The sequence below is a fragment of the Chaetodon auriga genome, chromosome 6 (genome assembly GCF_051107435.1).
Source record: "Chaetodon auriga isolate fChaAug3 chromosome 6, fChaAug3.hap1, whole genome shotgun sequence".
Lineage (NCBI taxonomy): Eukaryota > Metazoa > Chordata > Actinopteri > Chaetodontiformes > Chaetodontidae > Chaetodon > Chaetodon auriga.
In genome coordinates, this window is record NC_135079.1 from 12,838,846 (window position 1) to 12,862,246 (window position 23,401).

General features: G+C 41.9%; 1 protein-coding gene across 1 annotated transcript in view; it reads left to right on the forward strand.

Moving 5' to 3' along the window:
• Positions 1 to 23,401, forward strand: part of sema4ba (sema domain, immunoglobulin domain (Ig), transmembrane domain (TM) and short cytoplasmic domain, (semaphorin) 4Ba) — a 43,206-nt gene that overhangs the window by 17,596 nt on the left and 2,209 nt on the right. The window contains exons 2-12 of the mRNA XM_076733337.1: positions 5,513 to 5,921; positions 16,147 to 16,307; positions 16,483 to 16,545; positions 17,143 to 17,241; positions 17,789 to 17,900; positions 18,125 to 18,241; positions 18,516 to 18,673; positions 21,306 to 21,487; positions 22,179 to 22,329; positions 22,673 to 22,883; positions 22,969 to 23,084. Coding sequence (XP_076589452.1) covers positions 5,804 to 5,921; positions 16,147 to 16,307; positions 16,483 to 16,545; positions 17,143 to 17,241; positions 17,789 to 17,900; positions 18,125 to 18,241; positions 18,516 to 18,673; positions 21,306 to 21,487; positions 22,179 to 22,329; positions 22,673 to 22,883; positions 22,969 to 23,084 — 1,488 coding nt within the window. The 5' untranslated portion in view covers positions 5,513 to 5,803. The remainder of the gene's footprint in view (positions 1 to 5,512; positions 5,922 to 16,146; positions 16,308 to 16,482; positions 16,546 to 17,142; positions 17,242 to 17,788; positions 17,901 to 18,124; positions 18,242 to 18,515; positions 18,674 to 21,305; positions 21,488 to 22,178; positions 22,330 to 22,672; positions 22,884 to 22,968; positions 23,085 to 23,401) is intronic.

The window sequence follows — 23,401 nt, forward strand, 5'->3', positions numbered from 1 at the left end:
CCTCAGCCCCCCAGTATTTACCATATGTGAGGGTTTTTTAATGACAACACATGAATAGCTTTAATCCAGGTTTATGCCCTGTCTGATGTGTTTTGACAGGGAGACTTGGCGGGAGTGCCAGGAATAAGAGGGCATCTAGCCAACAGAGACAAATGACTCTCACACAGTAGTAAAGATCTCATTGAGTGTAGTATTTGTCTGCTGAGATTAGTTACTCTCAGGTGATTTCCATCTTCACGCAAGTGTCGATAGCTATATTTGAGTTTAATGAGGTGACTAGAAATACTTATTGTCACCTTCAGAAGAGAAAAGGTGTCTGTGCCCTTTCATTTGCTTGTCTTTTGTCCCTTCCCTCCCTGAGTATTAATGCCCTTTCCTGTCTGTCGCGGAGCCCCTGCTGCTCTTCTTTTACCCGCTTCGGCCTTGATAGTGATAGCAGGCCCTGCTCTGCTACTTTACATTTCATCAGCAAGCTGCTTCTGCTGGCTCCACATCTGTTATGGAAATTTGCGCAGAGGGGAAATGGAATATCATTTCAAATATTTTAACTTCTGAAACCGGGTTGATTTAGGCACTTGTAAAGGTTTCAAAGACGGGCGTGATGAAATATGCTCATCCACTTTCACAGCCATATATTACCGTAATCTATCAATGCATTCTTAGTGCCTGATAGCTTCAAATTTGGGATGTTTTAAGAAGTCAGCGCTTGTGATAAAATTCACAACCTCTGACCGTGTGTCACAAACCCCTGAGGAGAAGCAAGCTTGATGAATTTAACTCCCCTGAACCGCAAGTTCAAAATGTCCCCTATCTCTGTTCAATAGTTTAATAAGATTTTAATTAGGCAATTAAAAGTCTTTGGAATAGCATATGGTCATAATTACTGCTGTATGGTTCACTCAGGGATGAATGAGCCATTAATTACTCTTAGTTGGGTCTGGGGATTGGACTTAAAATGGGTCGAGCAGGAAAGAGAGGTTCTTTTTTTTCAACCTCCACGGTCAGCTAATCAAAAATCCAGACTTCTGAATTTCTGTTCTGGGGATCTGGATTGGGTTGCACCAGCTATTCATGACTCCATCACTAAGTTTGTGCACAAAGTCTTTCCAAAGTTGTTTAAAACTAGTAATTCACTTAATCAGGTTATACTGATAAAATGTGAGAAATGTCTTTGCTAGTAAAGACTAAAATATGTGGAAGTCAGTTGCTTGGAAAGTCTCAGATTTACAGATGCATATTAAACTTAACTGCCAGCCCTTTGTGAGTTTGGACATTACTTATTTTTTACTTCTGTCTGCATACATCTGATTTAGATTCAGTGTTTTGAAATCTTATTAGTACCAGGTCGTATGTGCCAACAGTATTTTAGATAACGTCTTTTACTCTCTGGTGTGAACAGATATATTAGCAAGCTAACGTTAGCTCTGTTAGTTTAACAGGTACATCATATCTGAAAGTGACAGCAACATTTATGGGTAAGAACTAGTGTTTTTTTCCACTTTCGTGATGCTAATGACCTTTGTGTTACAATTGAACAACTTAAAGAGCTTATGCAACTGCCCCCCAGAGAATCACCTTTAACACCTATGACTAATATCATTATTGTGACTTGAGATTACCTTGGAAATTCTGTGACTGTGATTTTTCACGTTATCGTATCTGAGTGATACCTGAGCTCTGGGACAAAGTGCTGTAATGTCTTACTCAGAGATCAGTATCTTTAGATTGGATGAGTCGTGATGAAATAACCTGAGAGGCAATAGGACCGCTGCAGAACTGTGTCAACACTGTACTCCCACACCACTCGCCCAGTGAATCAGCCACTCCGTCCATATGTGCGGGCGTGTTCCTCCATTAAAGCCTCTCCTGACAGATGATGTCCTCCACATCTCACATCTGCTCCTTCACACATCTGAGAGTCCTTCAGCAGCGTGAAGGTGTCAAGGGGGCAGGAGGGGAAGAGCTGATCACAGGTTGAAGGCCACATCTGGGAGCATGTGACCTGGGTTGTCCGAGGGTTGTGACGTAAATGGCCAATCTGTGTGTGTGTGTGTGTGTGTGTGTGTGTGTGTGTGTGTGTGCCCGCCCATGTATTATTACATTGTGGGGTAATAAATCACTAAATTTAAGGTTACGGTAAGGGTTAGGGTTAGGCAAGTAGTAAGTATGGTTATGGTTAGGGTAAGTCTCCAGGAAATGAATGTACGTCAATGGAATGTCCCCAAAAGTGATGAAAACCTAATATTTGTGTGTGTGTGTGTGTGTGTGTGTGTGTGTGTGTGTGTGTGTGTGTATACAGGTGGCCACTAGAGATGACAGGCATACCAAGAGGTCGTATTTTTCAGTCAACACTTTTCCAGTCAACAGGCTGTGTGTGGAATCAAGGGAGCCTCGACCCCCTCCTCACTCCGCTCAGATAGCTAATGCTAATGGTGGTGCCACCTGTTTCAGCAGTACACGCAGTGCAGCTATTTATAATACCAGTCTTATAAGCGGTGCTGTCATTGGGCAGTCTTTGTCATTCAGTGATAAATGGTGATAGTTTTACTGTATGCCAGGAGCTGCATTACTGGAAATGACTGGTTAGGAGTGCTGGGAATTTCCATGTTGGTTAAATATAAACCTTATTTCCTCTTTTGACATGGACACTAACGTGAATACATTTGACAATATAATGTTCAATGGTTTATTCTAGTGTGTGGCATGCTCATAAAATTTGACGAGAATGTTTTATGTAGTTTCCCTTTGCGTTATAAGTTGGAGTTATTGTGTAAGCTGTCAGTTTTATCTTGACGGAGAAGCCTATTTATGGGAGTTTTATTCTCATACGACCGCATGTGTGGATGAATCGGTTCTTTTCTTTTATGGAAGTCGCTCCCTACTCCCAGCATAGCTTCTCGCTGCAACATTATAGGTCTTTGTCCTTCTTCTGCTTTTTTTTCCACTTCATGGATTGTCAAAACTATTGCTGTTGCTTATATTGATGATGGGTTGGTTAGCAAACACCTGTGAATTTCCACTCGGTATGTCCCCCTCACCTAATTCTTTACCGCCTCTTACACTTACTGTCAAGGGTCGTAATCCAGGTGAAGGAAACTCTGAGTTGATAAACGTGTTGAAACATTCTTCCTGGTCACATTCACATATTACCTTGTACTTAGAGCTTTGTGGGCAGATCTGAATGGATGTTGACCTTTTTTGCCTCACATATATGTAAAACTGTCATTTCAATCAGATCTTTTAATGTGTTTCTTTGTTTATTGTGGTTAGGGGTCTTCATACAGCATTGTCTCCCATTCCCATCAATTCTCCATGATTGAAACTCTATGAATGATAATGAAATTTTCCAGGTTCATATAAGTGTTTATAGGTAAATAGCATTCACAGTCTTGTTGAAGAACTCCAGACCTAATTGTGTCCTCCCACTAAAACTAAACCTTTGCCTTTATTGAGATCCTTCATGTTTCATAATCTGTGATAAAAGTCGACACATGCAATGATTATGTCAAATTTATCTGATAAGGATGATGTGTTGCTGGAGGGGGGATATGGAAAGAAACTCTAGAAAGATTTAAGAGGAGATCATAGAGAGATGGGAGGGTGTCATCCATAGCTAGAGCACAGTATCAGGTCTGTGTAGGGAGTGAAAGGGATGATTCAGTTTATGCATCATGCAGGAGAGAGCGGTGAAGTGCAGGGTTGCATATAGATTTCTGTGCTGTCAGAGGGGCCCTTGTTCTCTCACTCACGCTGAGTCGAGCTCTCTCTATGTACCTCGGTCGGATTCGGCTTGATGCATGCGGGCCTCTTTTTCTGACTGTCACACAAACCCAGAGTTAATGTTAGCTTCAGTGTTTCTTGGTCACGTGCTGTCTCACTTTGAATCGCTCCACACAAAGGACGTTAATGATGCTCGTGGCCTGCCTGCTGTCTATTCCATGCTACAGTCCACTGGCATTACGTCGGCTGCTGGCGGAGGGGGGGGGGGTCCAAAAAGCTTCAGACAGTGGCCTCGCCTGGAGTTTAAAAAGCAGAAGCCTCTCATAACCTCGTCTGCTTTTGTCATCATGATCATTAAGAGTCACAGTCCTGCTGTAGGCTGAAATTCTTCCGCGTGCAGACGTCACTGATGATATTTCCTGTCATAGCTTTTTCAGATCTGAACAGTGCATCAGTGGTAAAGGGAATGATGGATTTGGATCCATTGGCTCTCCCGTTGATATTGTTTTAGAATTTTGAAAGACTCAAAATGAAGCAGCCCGTTTGAAAAAACTCAGAAGAAAGACTTGATTTGTCCTTTGTGTTGTGTGTTATTCCTCCTTTCGAAGACTAAATTGACACAGTAGAAGATGTCTGCCTGTATTTCTTACACTCGAGTCTTGTGTGTGTCTCCACTGCTGTAAAAATAACCCCCTTTGTGTCTTCTTCTCCGGCCTTTATCATGGCCTTCCTGCTCCTCCAAATGTCATCTTCCCAGCTCAGATTTGGAGATGTCTGTGTTTGCAGCAAGTGTCAGACTGCTTATTGACTAAGAGTCAGGAACCCCTTGATAGAAAACAGGAATAGCTTCACTCACTATCTTGTGCTATTGATTGCCATACCTCACATGAAACTGAATCTCCCGTTGGTTGCATTTAATGAGGAGCTACCTGTGGTAACTGTAATGGAGCGTCTGCAGTTGTAACTGGGATGTGTGTATTGAATTTCCCTTCACGTCTGGCTACATTTGGTTAATCAACATCACTGAATTGCCACATAACCCCATTATGGGAATGAGAGGTGTCTTGTGGGTTTTATCTGGTGTTTTTTTAAGAATTGTTGTAGGCGTTGTGGATAAAGGAGTTAGCCAGTGTCAGCTCTTAAATGGCAGTCAAGATCTGTGTTGGTTTGAGGAGAGATGAACAGCAGGCCTATGCAAATATTTAACCAATTTCCTTTGGCTTTAGGCACTTTCATCTTAATAAATTCCTCATTGCAACTGAGGGTAGGCAGAATTAAGGCCGTCTGTGACCTGTGGGAATCAAAACATTTTACAGTGTCAGTGCTTATAGTGTATGCATGCCATTTCTCAGTAATTAAACAAAAGTTCAACCAAGGAAAAGGACAGACACTCCTGTATTATGACCTCGATGCCACACCTTTTGATTGTCTTTAAGCTTAAACAACGATTTCCAAGAAACGTCTGCTTTCTTTTTTCCCCATGCAGAGCAGGTACAACCAGTCGCGATATGGAGATAATCAGTACTTACCCATACTGTTAATCAGTAGCTGACATTATGAAATGAACCTGACCAAACAAAGCTCGTTTGTGTAGTATTCTGTTAATGATCACTACAGAGATGTCACTTGCTCAACCCTCTGGACAGATACTGAAAGCAATACCAGACACAAATGAAATTGGATGGTAATCGTTGTGAATCAATTAATCCATTTTCCTTCCAGAACGATATGGAACCCTTCAAGCTTGCTCGTACAAATCACTAATTTGAATGTTGTTCCTTCATCTCCGCAGACCTCAGCTGAGACCCTGCGGTGACGTAAACGCATGGAGGCTGATCGGTGGAGGCTTTCTGTCTTGTTCTGAGGTCACCAATGGTCATTTCAAACCGGCGTCGTCTTCTGCGGGCCCAAAGGAGTCAGACTTCACGACAGTGCATAGACCTTCCATTCAAGGAGGCCGGAGCCGCGGGAAGAGAGAGAGAGTGAGAGAAAATAAACACAGCTTAAAAAAAGACGCTCTTCATGAATTCCCCAAAAACCTGAAAGGCAAATACTGCAAGTTGGCTGGTGGTCCTTAGGAGGCATGTGGACAATGAGTATGGCTTGGCTCTGTCTCCCAGCCTACACTGTCCTCCTTGTTGGTTGCTTTCATACGGCGGTCACGGAAAATGATGTCACTCCACGCCTCACCTTCTCCTACAGTAAGTTTGATCAGCTTGTTGAGAATGACGTGACGGTACCATGCTTCCAATGTATGGCATGTTTGTTTCAAGCAAAGTTACGTACATAGAAAGGATGATGTGAGCTTTGGGGATGCCTGGGGCTCCAGTAGGGGCTTTGTGAGATCCTTTTGCATGAACAGCAGCACTTGGCAAACTGTCAATAAACAGTAAAAAAGAGCAAGGCTGTTGCTTTCTCTCGCTCTGTGCAGTAAAGTGGCTGCAAGCTCACAGCTGGCCAGAGGTAAAAGATTTACACAGCTACATAATTTAGGAACTTGTGTATCAGGGAAGGTCAACAGAAACAGCAACTCTTTTCTGTTCAATCATTTAGTATTTAGCAGTTCTTTATTGTAACAGGGTATACCTCCATTTTACACTCTCACATCCTGCCTGCAGGACTGATTATGTAATTCCCAGCGGTGTCCCTGTTCATTAACTCTGTCCATTGAAAAAAATCAATACGCTTCATATATGTCCCTTTGTAGGAGCTAAAAGGATTTGGATGAGTGAAATGGTGTTTGTCTTCGCCATAATGATTTAAAATCCATGTAAATCCGCACTGTGAATGGCAGCTCTAACAGGGTGGCTCTGTCGAGTACCTACAGGTCAGACATAATTACAAAATGAACAGGCCTATTGTGCTGCGACTTACTGGGGCAGTCTGACACAGTCTCACGAGCACTGAGAGTTCCTGCTCCTATATGATTTGTATTTTTTTGTCATATTTCCCCCATAAAATATGTTACGATGTTGGTAAATTCGTCTTTTGAGTAGCATGTTTGCTGTGCCGTGTTCATGCCATGCCCACTCGTGCCAAGCAAGGATTTTATCATCACTTGTATGTCATTATTCAGACGATCTATCAGTGCACTTAAGATGACAAGTTGGATTTAAACATTTATTGTGCCTGAGCATTTCCATGGAAAATTAAACAAAATGATGGATTATGAGATCAATGCAAGCTTTCAGTGATTGAACTGAGGTTAGTGATTCAGTCATCATTAGACACTTAATGTCAGAGCAGATCGTGTTGATAGATCTCTCTCAATAATCCATTATAGACGTGGATAAAATTTCCAGTATGGGGCTAATTTCGAGCAGGCAAGCTTTCAAGTAGGTCAGCCATCTTGCCTGTCTGAGCCTGTACCTTCCCTCATGTAGGACCTCTACACCAACAGGTAATCTCTCTCACCTGCCAGCCTCAACAAAGCCCACAGCTCAGCCCTGGTGAAGCGTTTCACAACAACACACACCATCAATCACTCACTGCAAAGACGCTTCACGTTCACACTTATCCCTGTTAAGATTTGCTTTAAGGGCGTGCAGCCAATCTTAAACACCACCATATAACATACAAAAACCCATGTCAGAGGCCTAGAATGCTAGATGGTATGTTCTATGAATGCAGTATGACTGAGGCTAAGCGCGGAGGGTTGTTCCTGTCTTGTTTTTAGTAATATTATTGGAGCTAACCGTAGCTATCCTCAGTCATCAGCTTGTTTTATAATATTATGTTGCTGTAGCTCTTGCACATTGATAAGTTCTGCTGGAAATGACAACTTTAACAACAGAAGTAGTTACAATCCACAATAGGACTTAACATGGAGTACTTATCAGGTCCCTCTGACCTTATTGACATGGTTAAGGCCTCATCACGACTTTAATGTACTTGCTGGCTCATGCATGAAAAGACATTTGAAGAGACTCCACAACAGATGATGTTGGTGTTTAAAAGACCAGTTTTTGATTTTGGATTGGCAAAAACCAAGCTTCATTGTGCCAATGAAGGTTAGTGGGGCCTGGTGATAGAATTTGTCTTGCTGGGGGAATGTTGGTTCTGCTACACTGACATTTTCCAGCCTCCCTCAGAAGGGCTTTGTCACATTGTGTTTACTGTATCAAAGCAGAATGCAGAGCTGGAGGCCTCAGGGACCTGAACTTTATACAGCAGAAACCGCTTGGTCTCGTCATGGTTTCTGGTCCTATCTGGATGGCAGTTAGGGTGACGGTTTACATGCCTTAACTTTGGTAGTGTAGGCGGGCTGGAGCTGCTTGGCTGCTTCTTATCCTGTAGCGTTTGCATAGACCGACTTCCCCTCCTCTTCTGTCTTGCCCTCTCTGTCCCCTGGTCCCCGCCTCTGCCTTAATGAAGAGGGTAATCTGCCATGAATAATGAATGGGGATTTGTATGTGTTATGGTGTGAACACTTGTCTGGTTCTCATTATGCGCCTATCAGGATGGATCACGGGTTCAGGGAGTCGAGCCTGCATCTGCTTTTCCCTCTGCTTTTGTTCCAGGCTTTAATGCAGACCATTCTGAATGGCTTAGTGTGTTGGAACACACCTATAAGCCGTTTATGTTCCCTTTCTTTGCCTGTTGATCTGTTCAGCTCTCTGTGAGACATCATGCCTGTGGACTGTTGTGCTTTAATTTTATTTAGGGGCCGTGCCCCCAGCCACACGAGGGGTAAAGCATTTTCAATTATTTAAAAGCTGTCATGTCTACACCAGTCGAATCAACCACTCTCAAGTAATTCAGAATGACAGCAGTGTCAAGTGAGATAACAGCTTTTCAATTCTGTGTCGGTGCCACAGAGCTGAACAGCGTTTCGGCTTAATGGCATGAATGCTGAAACACACTCCACTTGACTTGTTAAAGTCCATGAGATTACACCAAAGTGGAGAGTCATAGTGACTGTTAGGAGGATTGTTTATGATTTGATTAACTGAATAATAATTTGGCCTAATGGAAAGACAGGGCCCGTCAAAGTTTAACACAGCCCAAAGTAATGTTATAACAAAGGCAAAGATCTGATAAATGATTAATAGTTAAAAAACATTTAAGTTAAAAATGAAAATAAAACATCACATTCATTCCTAATAGATCTGCAGTAACAAAAGTTTTCATTGATTATTTTCTCGATTAACTGATTAGTTGTTTGGTCTATAGAATGTCAGAAAATGGAGCCCAGCATGACATCCACAAATGTCTTGTTCGCAACCCAAAGAAATTCAGTTTACTGTTACAGAGGAGCAAAGAAACCAGAAAATATAAATGTAATATTCTGTCATTCTGTATTTAAATATGCAGCAGTAAATCCAGTACATGGTGTTTTTGTGCTGTAATATATGTATCATGTAGTATCATGTAGTAGTGATTGTTCTCACTCCATCATGAACAGACACATCATTGATCGTGATCTTGCTGATGCATCCATCAGACCCTGTAAAAACCCTGCAAAAAAAGAAAAAAAAAAACGCTGTCGTTGCTTTGCGCTTTAATTTCACGGTGTTGTGAGGACACCCCAACTGTGTCTGTGCTCATACTGTAAATACCCAGCGTGGAGTCGGGTTGGTCAGGTCAGAGTGCTGCTGCACACTTAGAAACATGTCATGACCTTATGTACAGTCTCTGCGTTCTTGATGCTCCAGCCCTGTTCTGCGGAGGGGGGTCATGGTGAGTTCCTGATGTACCAGCAGCTGGTTTACATCATTGCGGTTGATCTGGGGTCAGATTTTCGTGCTCCTTGACCAACAGATTGCCCTGTCAGCCTTCGTCATGGGAAAAGGTTCCTTTAGAGGTGAAGAGCAGGCTCTTTTACAAACTGCAGGTTTAAGAGATTTGGACGAAGGTGTTTTATTTAAATGTCAACATATTAATTAGTTTCTATCCCCCAGTAAATTGCACCACCACGGCCTGTTATTGCTCATGCCTGCTGTGTGAATACGTAATGCACATACTTTATCTCTACACTTTACAATTTCCTTGGCATTTACAGTATTTGCAGCATTTATGATACGACTTTCCAGCTCCTGCTTCCTGAAGCTGTGTTCAAAATTGCCACCAATCTGAGCATCAGCATGGTGCAGTGGAGACAATATCCTGCTAACAAGATGCAGCCCCACAAGTTAGCAATGCAAACAGCAGGCTCACAGCTTGTCTAATGAATCTCCCGGTGAATTGACCCTCTTGGCTTGTTGTCGTAATGCATTCCAGATGCTTCAGTCTCTGTCCTTCAGCTTCCCAGGTCTACTCTCCCACACAATTACCCATTCAGCAGCAGCTCTTAATAGCTGGTTAAAATTACTTGGGATAATTTAGTCAGAGCTTCAGTGTGGCCTGTTTTCTGTCTTGATGTCATCAGACAATGCGACAGTAGTGGGAGTTCTGGCATTGCTCTGACACTGACCCAGTGGGACTCTGTTGGCACTGCGGCTTCCTGTCGCAGCACTCATTGCTTCACTCTCAGCAGAGGGTCTTAATCACTTCTTTTCAAAGCAATTGGATTTACGAGGGTTCATCTGTTCTATACCAAGCAAAGTCCTTGAACAAGTACGCCAGGTAGATGAAGACAAAGAAAAGAGATTTGTCCCTGGTGTCTCTGTGTTCGGGCTGCGTAGGTTCTTCCTTCCTGCTCAGTATAATTTCTCTCTTCTGTCTTTATTTTCGCGGCCTTATTCTAACGGTGAGGCATCAATGTCAATCCTTTCTCTTTTTAACAAAGAATTTAAATGGATTGTAACACAGTTTCCCACCTCTGACATCAGGGATATATGTTACCAGTCTTTACCTGTTGTTGTCACTTGGCACTTTCTGTCTGAAGGGGGGATAAGGATACCTTTCTGTGTGGTTCTATGGTCCCACAGAATGGAGTAAGTTTGTTTAATGAAGGAGGAACCAAATCCAACTAACTTCAAGTCAAAGGCTGAACAATAACTGCGTGATGGTATACTTTAATAGATTGTCAATAAACCAAACCAACTCAAAGCAAATATTTGAATGTTCTTCAAGGTTTTCTGATTTGCATCTTGTGCTGTGTCAGTCGTTACAGAACATTAATTATCAAGATACCAAATAATAGCACATTTTAATCTTTATGAAGATAATTCTGTCATGTTGCACTGCTGCTGTGATGCTGTGATTAAAGTTAGATTAATTATGTAGTGTCACAGATATCTTCCTACATTTGTTTAATGTAAAAATGAAACAATGATCTTGTTAAGGTGCAGTTTATGCATCAGTTTATGTTCTCTTAAGAGTACTTCATATATTCCTTTAGAGATAAGAATGTAGGTCATGTTTATGGTCAGAAGAGTGGAAATGGGGCACTGACCTCCCTTAAAGATGACTCATTCTACGTCTATTGCTTGCTCTTGATCTCAATAAAGAGAAGCGGCCATTTTTTCCAGGTCACCTACTGGTGAACTCTGACCAGCACTAATGATATTGCAAACTACTTGGACATCATCCTGGTATTAAGTTCAGAAGCTGTTCCTCATTTGTAACGTGTTTTTAACCTTTGCCACACATACAGTGTATTTGTTTGTGACAGTGTTTTCTTGTGGTTCTGCAGAAAGTAAACAAGAACGGGTTGTCTCAATGAGGTATGCAATCGTCTGATCTCCTCTACATACAGCTGTAAGAGCTGATAAAGACAGCCCCCTCATAAGGGAGGGCACTGATTGAATCAGCCTGCTATAGTTGCCCTACAAAAGAAGGCACTTAGATCTCTGTCACCAAAGGACAAATTACTCCACAGTTCCCCTCTAGAGGGAATGTTCCATGCTTTTAATTATCCTTCTGCTTTTTTTGGACACAGACCCGTCAGGAAATCAGTTGCAAAAATGTAGAAGGATTCCTTTAAGCCCAATATAATTAATTTCCCCTCTAAATAGATTAGCAAGCCAGTCTAGGCGAGTATTTCAATCCATTTAGCAGTGTCATTTGCTGAAATTACTTTTAATTACACAATAATGGCAGTGATCTCGTATTGCTTACAGCTGCCAGACGTCGAACCTCTGAGTGTGCTGTTCATGCACTTCTATAAAGGGTCACAGAAGTGCTCCGAACCAGACAGAGCCGCTCTCTTTGGATCAGAGGTCTGGTTACAGTGAGGTGTAAAGTTATCCAGCTCTGCCTGCTGGATAAGTTCATCCAAACTGCAAAAAGAATAAATAGATAAATATAAACTATATAGATTATTGCAATTGTATGCACTGAGGTTTCTAGATATCCACTTCTGAAAGTTGTATCACCTCCCGAACACGAAACACAGGACAATCCACAGATCTTTTTTCTTCTGTAGAAAGAGCAGTTTGACAGCGAGGTCTGTGGATTGTCCCGTGTCAAGGGTCGCCATTCCAGGAAAGTCGAGTTCCTGTTGAGTGTTTCAGTTCCAATTTTTAAAAGCTGTGAGCACCAAAGAATGAAATCCACTCACCTCCATTGTATTGGGGTGTAGGAGGGTAGCTTAAGATGTTATCATACAAAAAATTATTAGCCTGCATGAGTAGAATCAGTATGGGTAAGTGAAAATATGGGTGACGAAGTAAAGGAAAAGCAGCAGTGGTGTTGCTGTGCTGTATTATATATGGCATGAATATCTTTCTTCCCCGTTCATCCCATAGTGTAGCTGTTCAGTTGGGTTGAGATCAGGTGACTGTGAATGCCATAGCATAGCTTTCACTTCATTTTCATACTCACAAAACCATTCAAACCACTCAGTGACCCCTTCACTCCTGTCTTATTCACTTCTGTCTTATTAATTCGGACATCGCTTTGTACAAAAGCATCTGCCAAAGGAGTAAATGTGAAAGCAAATATGCATTCACTCACTTATTCAGGTAAACTTGTCACCCAGTCGTATGCCTTTTTGTAATTTGGGTGAACTGACTCTTTAGATGTAACTCAAAGGACTGCTTGTGTTGTAAATATCTCAGGTAGAAGTTCATTAGTCGTGGTCTTTTGACAGTGACTGAAGTAACGTGCAGAAGTTATATTCTGTATGCTTAATGTCAGATCAGAACATTTTCAATATAAATACACTCTAGAAATAAATCCTTCAGATACAATGAAGCACTTCAGAGTAGTGACCATTTATCCATTACAGCAAACTTTTCTCAAAAGTTCCTTTAAAAAAAAAAAAAACAGCACAGTGGACAAGATGTCTAACAAAGTGAAATATCGTACATTGAACCTCTTCAGTAGTGACACGATGGTCACTTGACTGCTCTCTCTGACACCCTGTCTCTACGGCTGCAGCAGATACAAGCTGCTCTTCCACCCTTAAGTGCTTCCTCTGAACTGTCCTGTCCGTCTCCCTTGTCCTGATGTACACCGCAACATTTCTGGGGCTGCATTGTCATGAAATGGCCCCTCAGGAATCAACCTCAGACAGTCAAACAACAATAGAGGGAGATTCTTTAAGAGACTGTGGCATATGGGAAGGGGAAGGTTGGGATGAGTTCAACTAGGGTTCGCTCAGTCGCTCATGATGTGGTTTTCGCGTTAACAGTCTGCATGGTGTTTGACCTCTAGCAGTTATTCTGTTGGGGTTTTATGGTCTCAGGACTGTGTTGTTGTTTGTGACATCAACCAATTATTTCAACACTACTAAATGACAAACTTTTCGTATTATTATTATGTTTTTATGGAAGATCAGCAAATTCATGTAGTTGTTGGGGCAGAAACACATGAAAGCTAAAGGTTACAACTGTAACCCTGGTTCTCCGATAGCATGAGGGAGGCTGTTCACTCTCCTTTAGCTCTGTTGTAGTCTCCATCAACTCCTAAGGGAAATATCTTGCTCTTGTCTATATAACTAAAGTTGCAGGCTGATTGTAAGAAATATTGATTAGAGCAACTTTAAGCATCTTGAGGCAAAGAGAACCATGAGTCATTTTCAGACTGACCAGTTTATTCTTTTTATTCTTTACCTTTTTATATAAATCAAAAACCTGGGCAGTACATACCCTTAAAATATACCATTTAACAATTATCTACCCCTCAGAGGAGTAAAGCATTGTAAACCAATAGGTCTATACTGACAGATGATTAATGTTTTCCTGAAATTGTAAATGGAAAGCTTTGTGCGGTTGCTAACCCTCCTGGATCCCTTTAATGATACTCAATTAGGGGCCGTATTGTTTTTCTTCGTCAGCTGTGGTCGTTAAGTATGACAGTGGTGATCTTACTCCAGAGAATAATTGTGTAGATATCCTCCTCTGTGAAAATCCCTCAAAGCTTTTGTTTTGGTTCAGGCTTTGGCCTTTGTGTGTCTCTCTCTGTAAATCACAGTTAAACTCGCCCAAGGCTCTGTGGGGAGGGGGAAAAAAAGGGGGGAACCGTACCGGCGCGGAGCAGCACTCCATTTATCCTGTAATGATGGTGAAAAGGAGAGAGAACGGCCCCAACGGGTCCATGTACAGTACGTAGAGCAGAGCCTCTTGTGGTTTTACGGACAGATTTAACTACAATATGGCTCTCTGTTGCTGCGGCGACGGATTGCTATTAACATGTTGTTTTCCCGAGGGACAGGAAGTCTCTCAACCTCATGTACCTACCCACTGAGATGAGGTTATAGGAGGTCACAGGTACTACAGGGTACGTACCACCTCGTGCGCTTATAATCAGGACAGCTTAATGCCATCTTTCTCTATCTGGACTGGATTAGTTTTATGCCGGAAAATTCTAATTATTCCCACCAGCGTCTGTGGAAAGTGAGAACACGATGCAGATTTCCTCATGAGGTCCGCCTCAACAGCAGAACTGACTTTGGTTTAATATAATAATGCACAATGTTTTTGTTGACTCGCAGATTGGAAGTGAGGCTGCGACTTTTTCATTTATGCCTTTTGTCCGAGGGCTCGTACAAAAAGTATTAGAGGGAAGATGGAATCAGGAAAGGGAGCAGGATATGTGTTTTTTCTTTTTGCTGAGTCATGTTTTATTTCTTCATGAATTTCAATGATTAAATAATATCACAGCCAACACTAATTCCCACCTTCACAAAAAGGGGAAAAAGTTCTATGAGTTATATGAAAAAAGTTAGCCCAGATTTAGTTTTGGAGGTATTTTTCTGTGTCAGGAGGAGGATCCAAAGAAAATATTAACTCTGTGGAGGGCCTCACTTTTTTTAAAAAACTGAAACATAATGTTTAGTCCCCCTCCCCACCCTAGTCACTTTTTACAGTCCCTTAGAGGAGCAAGTTATATAAAAATGGCACATCATTAAGAAAAAGAAATATCAGAGGAATGTTAGACCTCCCTCAGTAAAACAAATGAAGTTCTTTGGTCTGTTATTTTTTCCTCATTGCCACATTACAGGGGCAAAAGTCCCATATCAGAGCTTCAGTCACATCAAGTTTCCATCAGCTCCCTGCTTCTGTTTATGCTGGCATGTAATTAAGGAGAGTTGTTCAAGCTGGGCCAGCAGTGAAAACCTCCAGGCTGCTGCAAAGCTGAGATACACATGGGCCTTTAAAGCAGTGATTAGAAGAGCTGATGGTTTAACCCTTGGCTTCAGTCTGGAGGTGTTAATGTGGTTGGAGCAAATCATCCACTTACTGTAGGAGAAATATGAGGGATTTTCTCCTTCTTCCTTCCTTCTTTAGCTCCCTCTCTGACGAGGAGCTGACAGGATTTTAAGTTGCAGTTGCACAAGCACAGAAACACAGAGACATTGATTTCTTTTCTTTTCTTCTTTTTTTTTTTGTTTGTTAGTTTGTTTTTCTGGGTGTATTGAATACTGCATGAGGCCCAGATCCTTCGCTGTGCTGTAGATCTCCTGTAGTAGGTATATTTCCCTACAAAGTGGAAGCCCAGTAACGGTGGAAGTAGTCAAACAGATAGATATGACCTTAGGCGTTTATGTCCAACCGGAGCATCCTGGTGGCCTGGAGGTCTAAGATGCTGATCGTGTAGTTGCATCATCTTCAATTCAAGTCTGACTGGGACCTTTGTTTCATGGTACCCACCTCGCTTCCTGTCAGTTGTACTGTCTACTAAAGGCAGACATGCCATAAAAAATGCTGAAAAAGCATAGATGATGTGTCATTTAAGACAATTTATGCATTTATTTTGGCTTTTTAGATTTTTCCGCTACATTAAAACACACAAAATCTTGGCGGGCTGTGAAGTTGTCATGAGAAACAAGACAACTCAGTGAGCCGGCACCTGATTAAGACAGAATATCTACAGTACATCTGTGGTGTATGTCACATTGTATGACACCTGAAAGATCTTCAAAATGCTTTAATCTGCATATTCAAGTTCATTTCTTGCATTTTTTGTCTTTAATAGCTTAGAATGGCTTTTATCAGTCATAATGTACTATATGATAGCCTTATCATACTCAGCATGGTTGAATTAATTCATCAGTCACACCCTGTGTCTCCTCCTCTGTGTGTCTCTGTTTCTGTCCAGATGCAAAGGAGAGGACAACCAGAAGTTTCTCAGCGAGCGGAGTCTTCAACTTTACGTCCCTCCACCTCAGTAAAGAAGACAACATGCTGTATGTTGGCGCCCGGGAGATTCTCTTTGCTCTCAACCTCACTGATATCAGTGCAGTCAAGCTACAGAGAAATGTAAGAGCAAAGCGCCTGTATACTGTATCAATGTGAATGTAGTTAGAACAGGATCCCAAAGGTACAATATGAGCGTGGTTGTAAATATGATACGATCCCAGTAGCCACTCTGAATATAACCCACCTCACTGTATCATACCTGCAGTATGAGTCTGACAGTGTTTCTCTCCTGCAGCTCACATGGAAAACTCCAGAGAGGAAGAGAGACGAGTGCAATTTCAAAGGCAAAGACCTGCAGGCAAGTGAACTGCTCGAGAAACTCAACTCAGATGGCTCAAAGTGTATTTACATGACTGAAGGTTAGCCACGTTGGTCAAGTTGACCATTGTTGCATGGCACTTTGGAAACAGACCCAGGGCAGAACCCTGGAAATTTCCTGTCAAGTGGTAACTTTCCATTCCAACAATGGATTTTTCCCTTCCTCTTCAACAAACTTTTCCTCCAGTATCACTTTTATATGTAAACACACAGACCTAGAACCTTGTTAGGAGGGAACACATTAGCAGGAGGAATCAGTGTTTGTTTTGAATATTGAAAACATCTCAGAATTGCTGAATGATAAATTAAATGGCACAAAAGTGGAAATTTTGCATTTTAATTATATAATTTGCAATACAAATACTTTGATAATTTCCTGTTTGTTTAAACTCCTTTGCTGGACTGTTGTTTTGGTGAAAATCAGTAGACAATAACCACAATAAGGCCTGTTTATGTGTATAAATGCAGCCTAATTACCAACATCCCTTTACAGTGTGTTAGTAGCAGTAAAGAAAATGAAGTGGGGAAATTAATTTTCCACGATTTGTCATTGAATTATTTTCTGTTTCTAATACAGACGGATTGCTTCAACTACATCAAGATTTTACTGCGAATGAACAGCACTCATCTGTATGTGTGTGGAACCTACGCCTTCAGTCCCACCTGTGCTTACATTGTAAGTTTTTTTTTTAGGAAACAGTCACATCTGCTGCAGTGACCCGCTGTGGGCAAAGGTTGGGCATGTCTTGTTTTGTTTAGATCTTCTTCTTTTTTTTTTTTTTTTAGCCGTGATACAGGACTTTATACATAGCTTTCATTTATTAGATTCTAGAGGAAGAGCATTTCTGATCTGATGCACGCTGCTTCCTGCCTCTCAGCTCACTTAGCCGTCTGGCTGAGGCCCATGTCCAGCTAGATACAGTGTTACTGTATGTGCATTATTTTATTACCTCCTGTGCCAAAGGGAAATGGACCAAAATATTTAATGCATGTAATCAGATTATGTAAGAATCGACCCAGTTTGCAATCATGTTCTACAGATCTTTTCTAGCCTCTCAGAACAATCCACAACAAACATACAGACGAGCTGTGCTTCAGACTGACTGACTGCCTTCTCACTGTGGGACAGACAGACAGACAGACAGACAGCGGTGACTGCCAGAGGTTACAGCTCCATTTTTCAACTAAGCATGTGACATTTGATGTTTGTTTGTGTCCTTCAGAAAACTGCCGACTTCTCACTCGTCAAGAGTGATACTGGTGAGATTGTTACAGAGGATGGACGAAGCCGCTGCCCCTTCAACCCTGAATACAGATCTACTGCCATCATGGCTGGTAGGTCCCAGAATGGCTGTCAGCTGTCGATAAAGTCAAGCTGTGTTTACTTTTTTTGATTTATAGGAGCCACTGTGGGAATAAGTAAAGTAACTAGACGCAGGTGGTTGATATGGAGACAAATTGGGGCATAACCTCTGGATTTCATTACTGTGTGTGACGCAGAAGCCCATTACCTCGAGGTAAACACTGTGATTATGCCGGTCTTCTTCGTTGTGTTGCAGATGGAGAGCTGTATGCCGGTACAGTCAGTAATTTCCAAGGAAATGAACCCATCATTTACAAGAGTCTGAGCCAAGGAACTGCTCTGAAAACAGAGAACTCACTCAACTGGCTTCAAGGTACAAATGTGTTGCTGGAAGTCATTAAATTTTCAGATGATAAAAAATTACATATGTTATTTATCATCCAAACTGCCAGACATGCTGTCTGAGAACTCTAGAATCCGACACCCTTAAAAATTGTGTAGATGAAATATGTTTACCTACAAGTCCCTGATGGACTTACATTTTCCATGTAGTGTGTTGATGTCAGAGGGAGTAGGCACGTCTGTCCCTGGATGCCTGAGTTTCACACTCTGGGCTGACAGTATTGTTCGTGTTGTTTTTCCTTCAGACCCAGCCTTTGTTGGCTCTGCCTACATACAGGAGAGCCTACCCAAGGGTAACCTCGTGGGCGATGACGATAAGATTTACTTCTTCTTCAGTGAAGCAGGAAAGGAGTTTGATTTCTTTGACAACACCATTGTGTCACGCATTGCTCGTGTGTGTAAGGTGAGCGCTGCCTAAAGGATCCTTTTTCCCCTTGAACAACAATCCCCTGACACCTCCTCCCATCACTATAGGAAGCTATCAGACCACTGTGCATTTCATGTGTGTTTGTGTTCATCATGTGCTCCTGTACAGATGTAATGTCCTCTGAAAGCTTCCAACAACTTAAATATGATGAGTGTAGCTGGCAGTCTTTCTGGGCTTTGACGCAGGTTCTCTTGTTACAGAAAAACATTCCTCTTGCGTGCTTTCCTCTGTTTGATTCTTTTTCTCCAGATTCTCTCCTCCCGCAATTCTTATCATGTTTCTCCAAATATTTGTGTTCAGACAGAACTCGGTAGCCAACTCAGAATGGCTTAGGATGACTGGAGCACCAGATCCATGTACAGAACTGGATTATCACCTGCTGAAATACTCAAACTCAGGGCGTCTTTTCAGTTCTGTGAACTTTCTAACATCACAAACCAGTTCTCCAGATCAGACAGCTGCTTGCCTCTGTGAAAACAATCATGTTTATTTCAGCCCATAAAGAATGAAAAATACAAGCTGACAATTTGATGTGTATTTTGTATTTTAAACATGTCCCGTGACACCGAATCTACCTGGAAAGCCAGTGAACTTTTTATGTCCAGGCCATCTCCAGGTGTGTCTGATAGTTATCCTGCTTTCACATAAAGGGAAGACACTACCTGTGTGTGCATCAGATATAAAGCCTGAGGTGAAAGCCCAGCTGTGAGTCACAGGCCTGATTCAGTCAGACTCATGGGGTTGTATTTTCTTCATCTTCATGCAATTATCCACTCAGTTGTTCCATACATCCACTTGAAAAAAAAAAATCATTCCAGTTAACTGAGTCAGATAAATATTGACTTCTGGGGAGTCTAAAGTTTCTCTGTACAGGTTAACCCGTCAGGAGAGGAGTAATAATGTGTCACTATGGGAGCGTACTATGGTATACTCAGACGATAGATGGTGTCACTTCCTTTAAATAATACCGCATCGTGATCGCTGTTCAAATAACGTGCTGCTTTAAATTTGATCCCATCCCCGTCTCTCTTATCCCTTGGATTCTTGCGTTGGCTGCTGTCCCTGCCTTTGTTGTTTATTCAGGTGTTTAGTACACAGGTTCCGCTTCATCGAGCCTAACTATGGAATGATAAACAATGTTTTGCTTGAAACAAACAAAACTAAGCATGTTCTCATTTGCAGGGTTGTTTAGTTTCCCAGAAAGAAGCCATTACTGCCTACATGTTCATGGCTTGTTGAACAGCCTTTTGAACAAGGGACGCTTTTACAAGGGATTAATGAACGGGCTGCATTTGCTTCAATTATTCAGAAGTCAGTTTAAGCACAGAGTGGCATTAAATTCTAAAACTAGGTTCAGCCAGGAGGACGAGAGAATATACTGTATGTAGCTCATTATCTGCCTGGCTTACTACAATAAGCAATTGCTTCAGAGGCTAAGCATTGGTCATGTGTCATTTCCCCTCCTGTCCAATGCTGCCATTTCCTCTGATTAATGTTATATTAAAGTGGACCCAATTGAAGCTTCATGTTAAGGGATTTTATCTAGTTTCGGTCTTTCAGTATTTCTCTTTGGTCCTCTGCTCTGCACATTTCTAAAACAATGGATCCCCCCCTCCAACAGCCAACTTTCATCTTGTTAAATCTACGCTTGTGAGAAAATTGGAGTAATTGTTGCCATGAACTGAATGGAAACAGACTGTGTGTCTGGTGCAGGAGATCCTCCTCCCTTTAAGATCCAGGTGTTTCGCAGAGCTGAAACAGACTCTTAGTTTGTGTAGGTAAAACATCTGTTCTCACCTTCCTGAGGCCTTAAACTCCCTGTGGACTGTAGTGTGTGTTACAGTCATACATCACCTCCTGTAAATCACTTTCACATTGAGGTTTAAAGATGTAGTTGCTCTCCAATTTGCACAGATATCCTTTTGTACAACCAGTGTAACAAAATTAGTCTGCATGACAAGGAGGTCCCATGTCACACATCACTTTGAAGGCTGGTGCCAAAGGCGGCGAATCACAGCGGTAGTGTCAGTGAAGACGGATTGTCGGGGAGCAGCGCTTCTTTCTCTTTCATGTAAAAGCCCTCCTCAAAGCCCCACGTGTTTTTTTTTGTTTTTTTGTTTTTTTTAAATCTTAGCCAGTTGTGATGATGTATATTGTTTTCATGACCTAGAAGTCTGCTGCCTCAGGGTATATCTGTGTCACAGGCACAATTGATTTGGCTCATTATGGTTTTACTATGTGAGGTTAATGGTTTTCAGTTATGTCAATTCACACAGCTTCACCTTTGGACACAGCGTTTCCTTCCTGTTTCAGTTTTTACTCATGAAGAAGGGAGATAAAGATGACAGAATCATTTTCTTAATATAATATTATCCAATATATACTGTACGTTCTGGTATGTGAGCTATGCCATGCAACGTACCATATGGTGCACATCAGTATTTTATGCATTTTACATCTGTCAGATCTCATCAAATCAAACCTTTTTTTTTTTTCCCCAGAGGCATTGTCAACAGTCACCACCTCAGACAGGTGTCAGTCTTGTATTCTTGCGCCCTCTACTGGCCACATGCTAAACAGCTCCAAACCTGCAATATTTGTGTTGCAGGGTGACATGGGAGGCGAGAGGGTTCTGCAGAAGAAATGGACGACCTTCCTGAAGGCTCAGCTCCTGTGCTCTCTGCCTGATGATGGCTTCCCCTTCAACATAATCCAAGACATGTTTGTGCTGACGCCCAGCCCCGAGGACTGGAAGAACACGGTGTTTTATGGAGTGTTCACGTCTCAGTGGTGAGGAGCAACTTTCACCGCTTTGATCAACACTAGTAGTAGTGATGCCTTCAGAGAGTAAAAATGTCTCTTTGTTTGAGGTATGCTTGAAAAATGTGCTGATTGAAACCAAAGTGCAAGTGGGGCCGTAGCTACCTTATTATTTTTTTGGGACTTTTGATGACACACTCTGCACATGGTGGGTTTTTGAGGGCTGATTCTGATGTTTGGTAAACTGTTTATCTTCAAAATTTACCGTTTATAGGCAGAAAATGAAATAAAACAAAATGAATGTAATTACTCTTCAACACAATTACATAACTGGCAGTGTTGGTGAAGGCTTTGAAACAACATTTAGACCACGATGTGTGGAGATAAAATAAATAGATATATTGAAACTTTTGTTTTCAATACTCAGGAGTGCTTTTTTGGACTCATTTAAATTTAAATTGTTTACACTTATTCTGACAGAGCAATCAAAAAGAGAGCAGATGCTTTTTAGCAGATTTAGCTTCTAGTGACTTTCCATCTGCATTCCCTGGTTAGTTAAACCTGACCACAGTATTTCTAAAATCATCTCTCAACACAGAGATGTTTAGGCTTTCGGTGTTAAACTTCCCCTCTGTACGCTCACAGATTCCATAAGGCTGTACAGAATGAAACAAATGATCTGTCAATAGTATTAAAATGCTTTTTTTTTTTTTCATTTTAGGTATAAAGGTGCTTCAGGAAGCTCTGCAGTGTGTTCCTTCACTATGGACCAGGTGGAAAAGGCATTCAACGGGCGATACCGTGAGGTCAACCGAGAGACTCAACAGTGGTACACATACAACCATCCGGTCCCAGAGCCCCGGCCTGGAGTGGTGAGTGCCTGCTTGCTGTCCTCTGCTGGAGAACCTGTAAAAACTCACACGTCAGTTCTCAGCAGCATTGTGTCAACTGCATGAACGAGTTTCATACATTCCTGTCTGCTCATCAGTCACATCTTGACGATCAGGGCTCAAACAGATATCTGCCGAGCTGGCGTCATTCCCAGCCTCTCTTACTAAACATGATTCTTATCAAATTTGTGGTGCTTTCATTTCCTGGCAGGCTTATCACAGGCAAATCACTGAAAAATCTAAGCAGAAGAAACACAGAGATGCCGTACAACTGCATTTGGTGTGAGTAAATGTGTGTAAATGACTCGATGTGTTGCCTCTGCAGTGTATCACAAATGCTGCCAGGGAACAGGGCATCTCCTCCTCACTGCACATGCCAGACAAGGTGCTGAATTTTGTCAAAGACCACTTCCTGATGGACAGCGTGATCCGCAGCCAGCCTCTCCTGCTAAAACGTAATGTTCGCTACACGCAGATCGCTGTCCATCGAGTTCTGGCAGCAAAAAAGGCCTATAATGTACTCTTCATTGGCACAGGTAAAGAAATCACACTCTAACACACTCATCAACCCCTTTGTAGCATCCTGTGTCAAAAGTCACAAAGAGTTTTTTTTTCTTCTAGATGATGGGAGACTTCATAAAGCCATTAATGTCAACAACAAGATGCACATCATTGAGGAGATGGTGCTCTTCCGTGATTCCCAACCAGTGCAGCACATTGAGCTGGACACTGAAAAGGTATAGCCTGATTGTGCAAGAGAAAACCAGCCAAGCTTGTTTTACCGAGCTTTCTCAGGGTGTGAACTAATAACAAGCTCAGTAAGTGCATTTATTGGCAGTTTAGAGATTCCATGAGCCATGAAGAGTCACAGCCTAAAGCAGACCTCGTGCTCAATGAGCTAATTACATACGACTGTCTCTCAGGGGGTCTGCATACAGCTGAGGTTTTAACAGCTGGAACTGTGACACCTCCTGAATCCTGGATTGTCTTTGTGTGTTTATATATACATTGCACTGCTGCTTAGAAAAGCTAAGTGTGTTGTATTTAGTTCAGG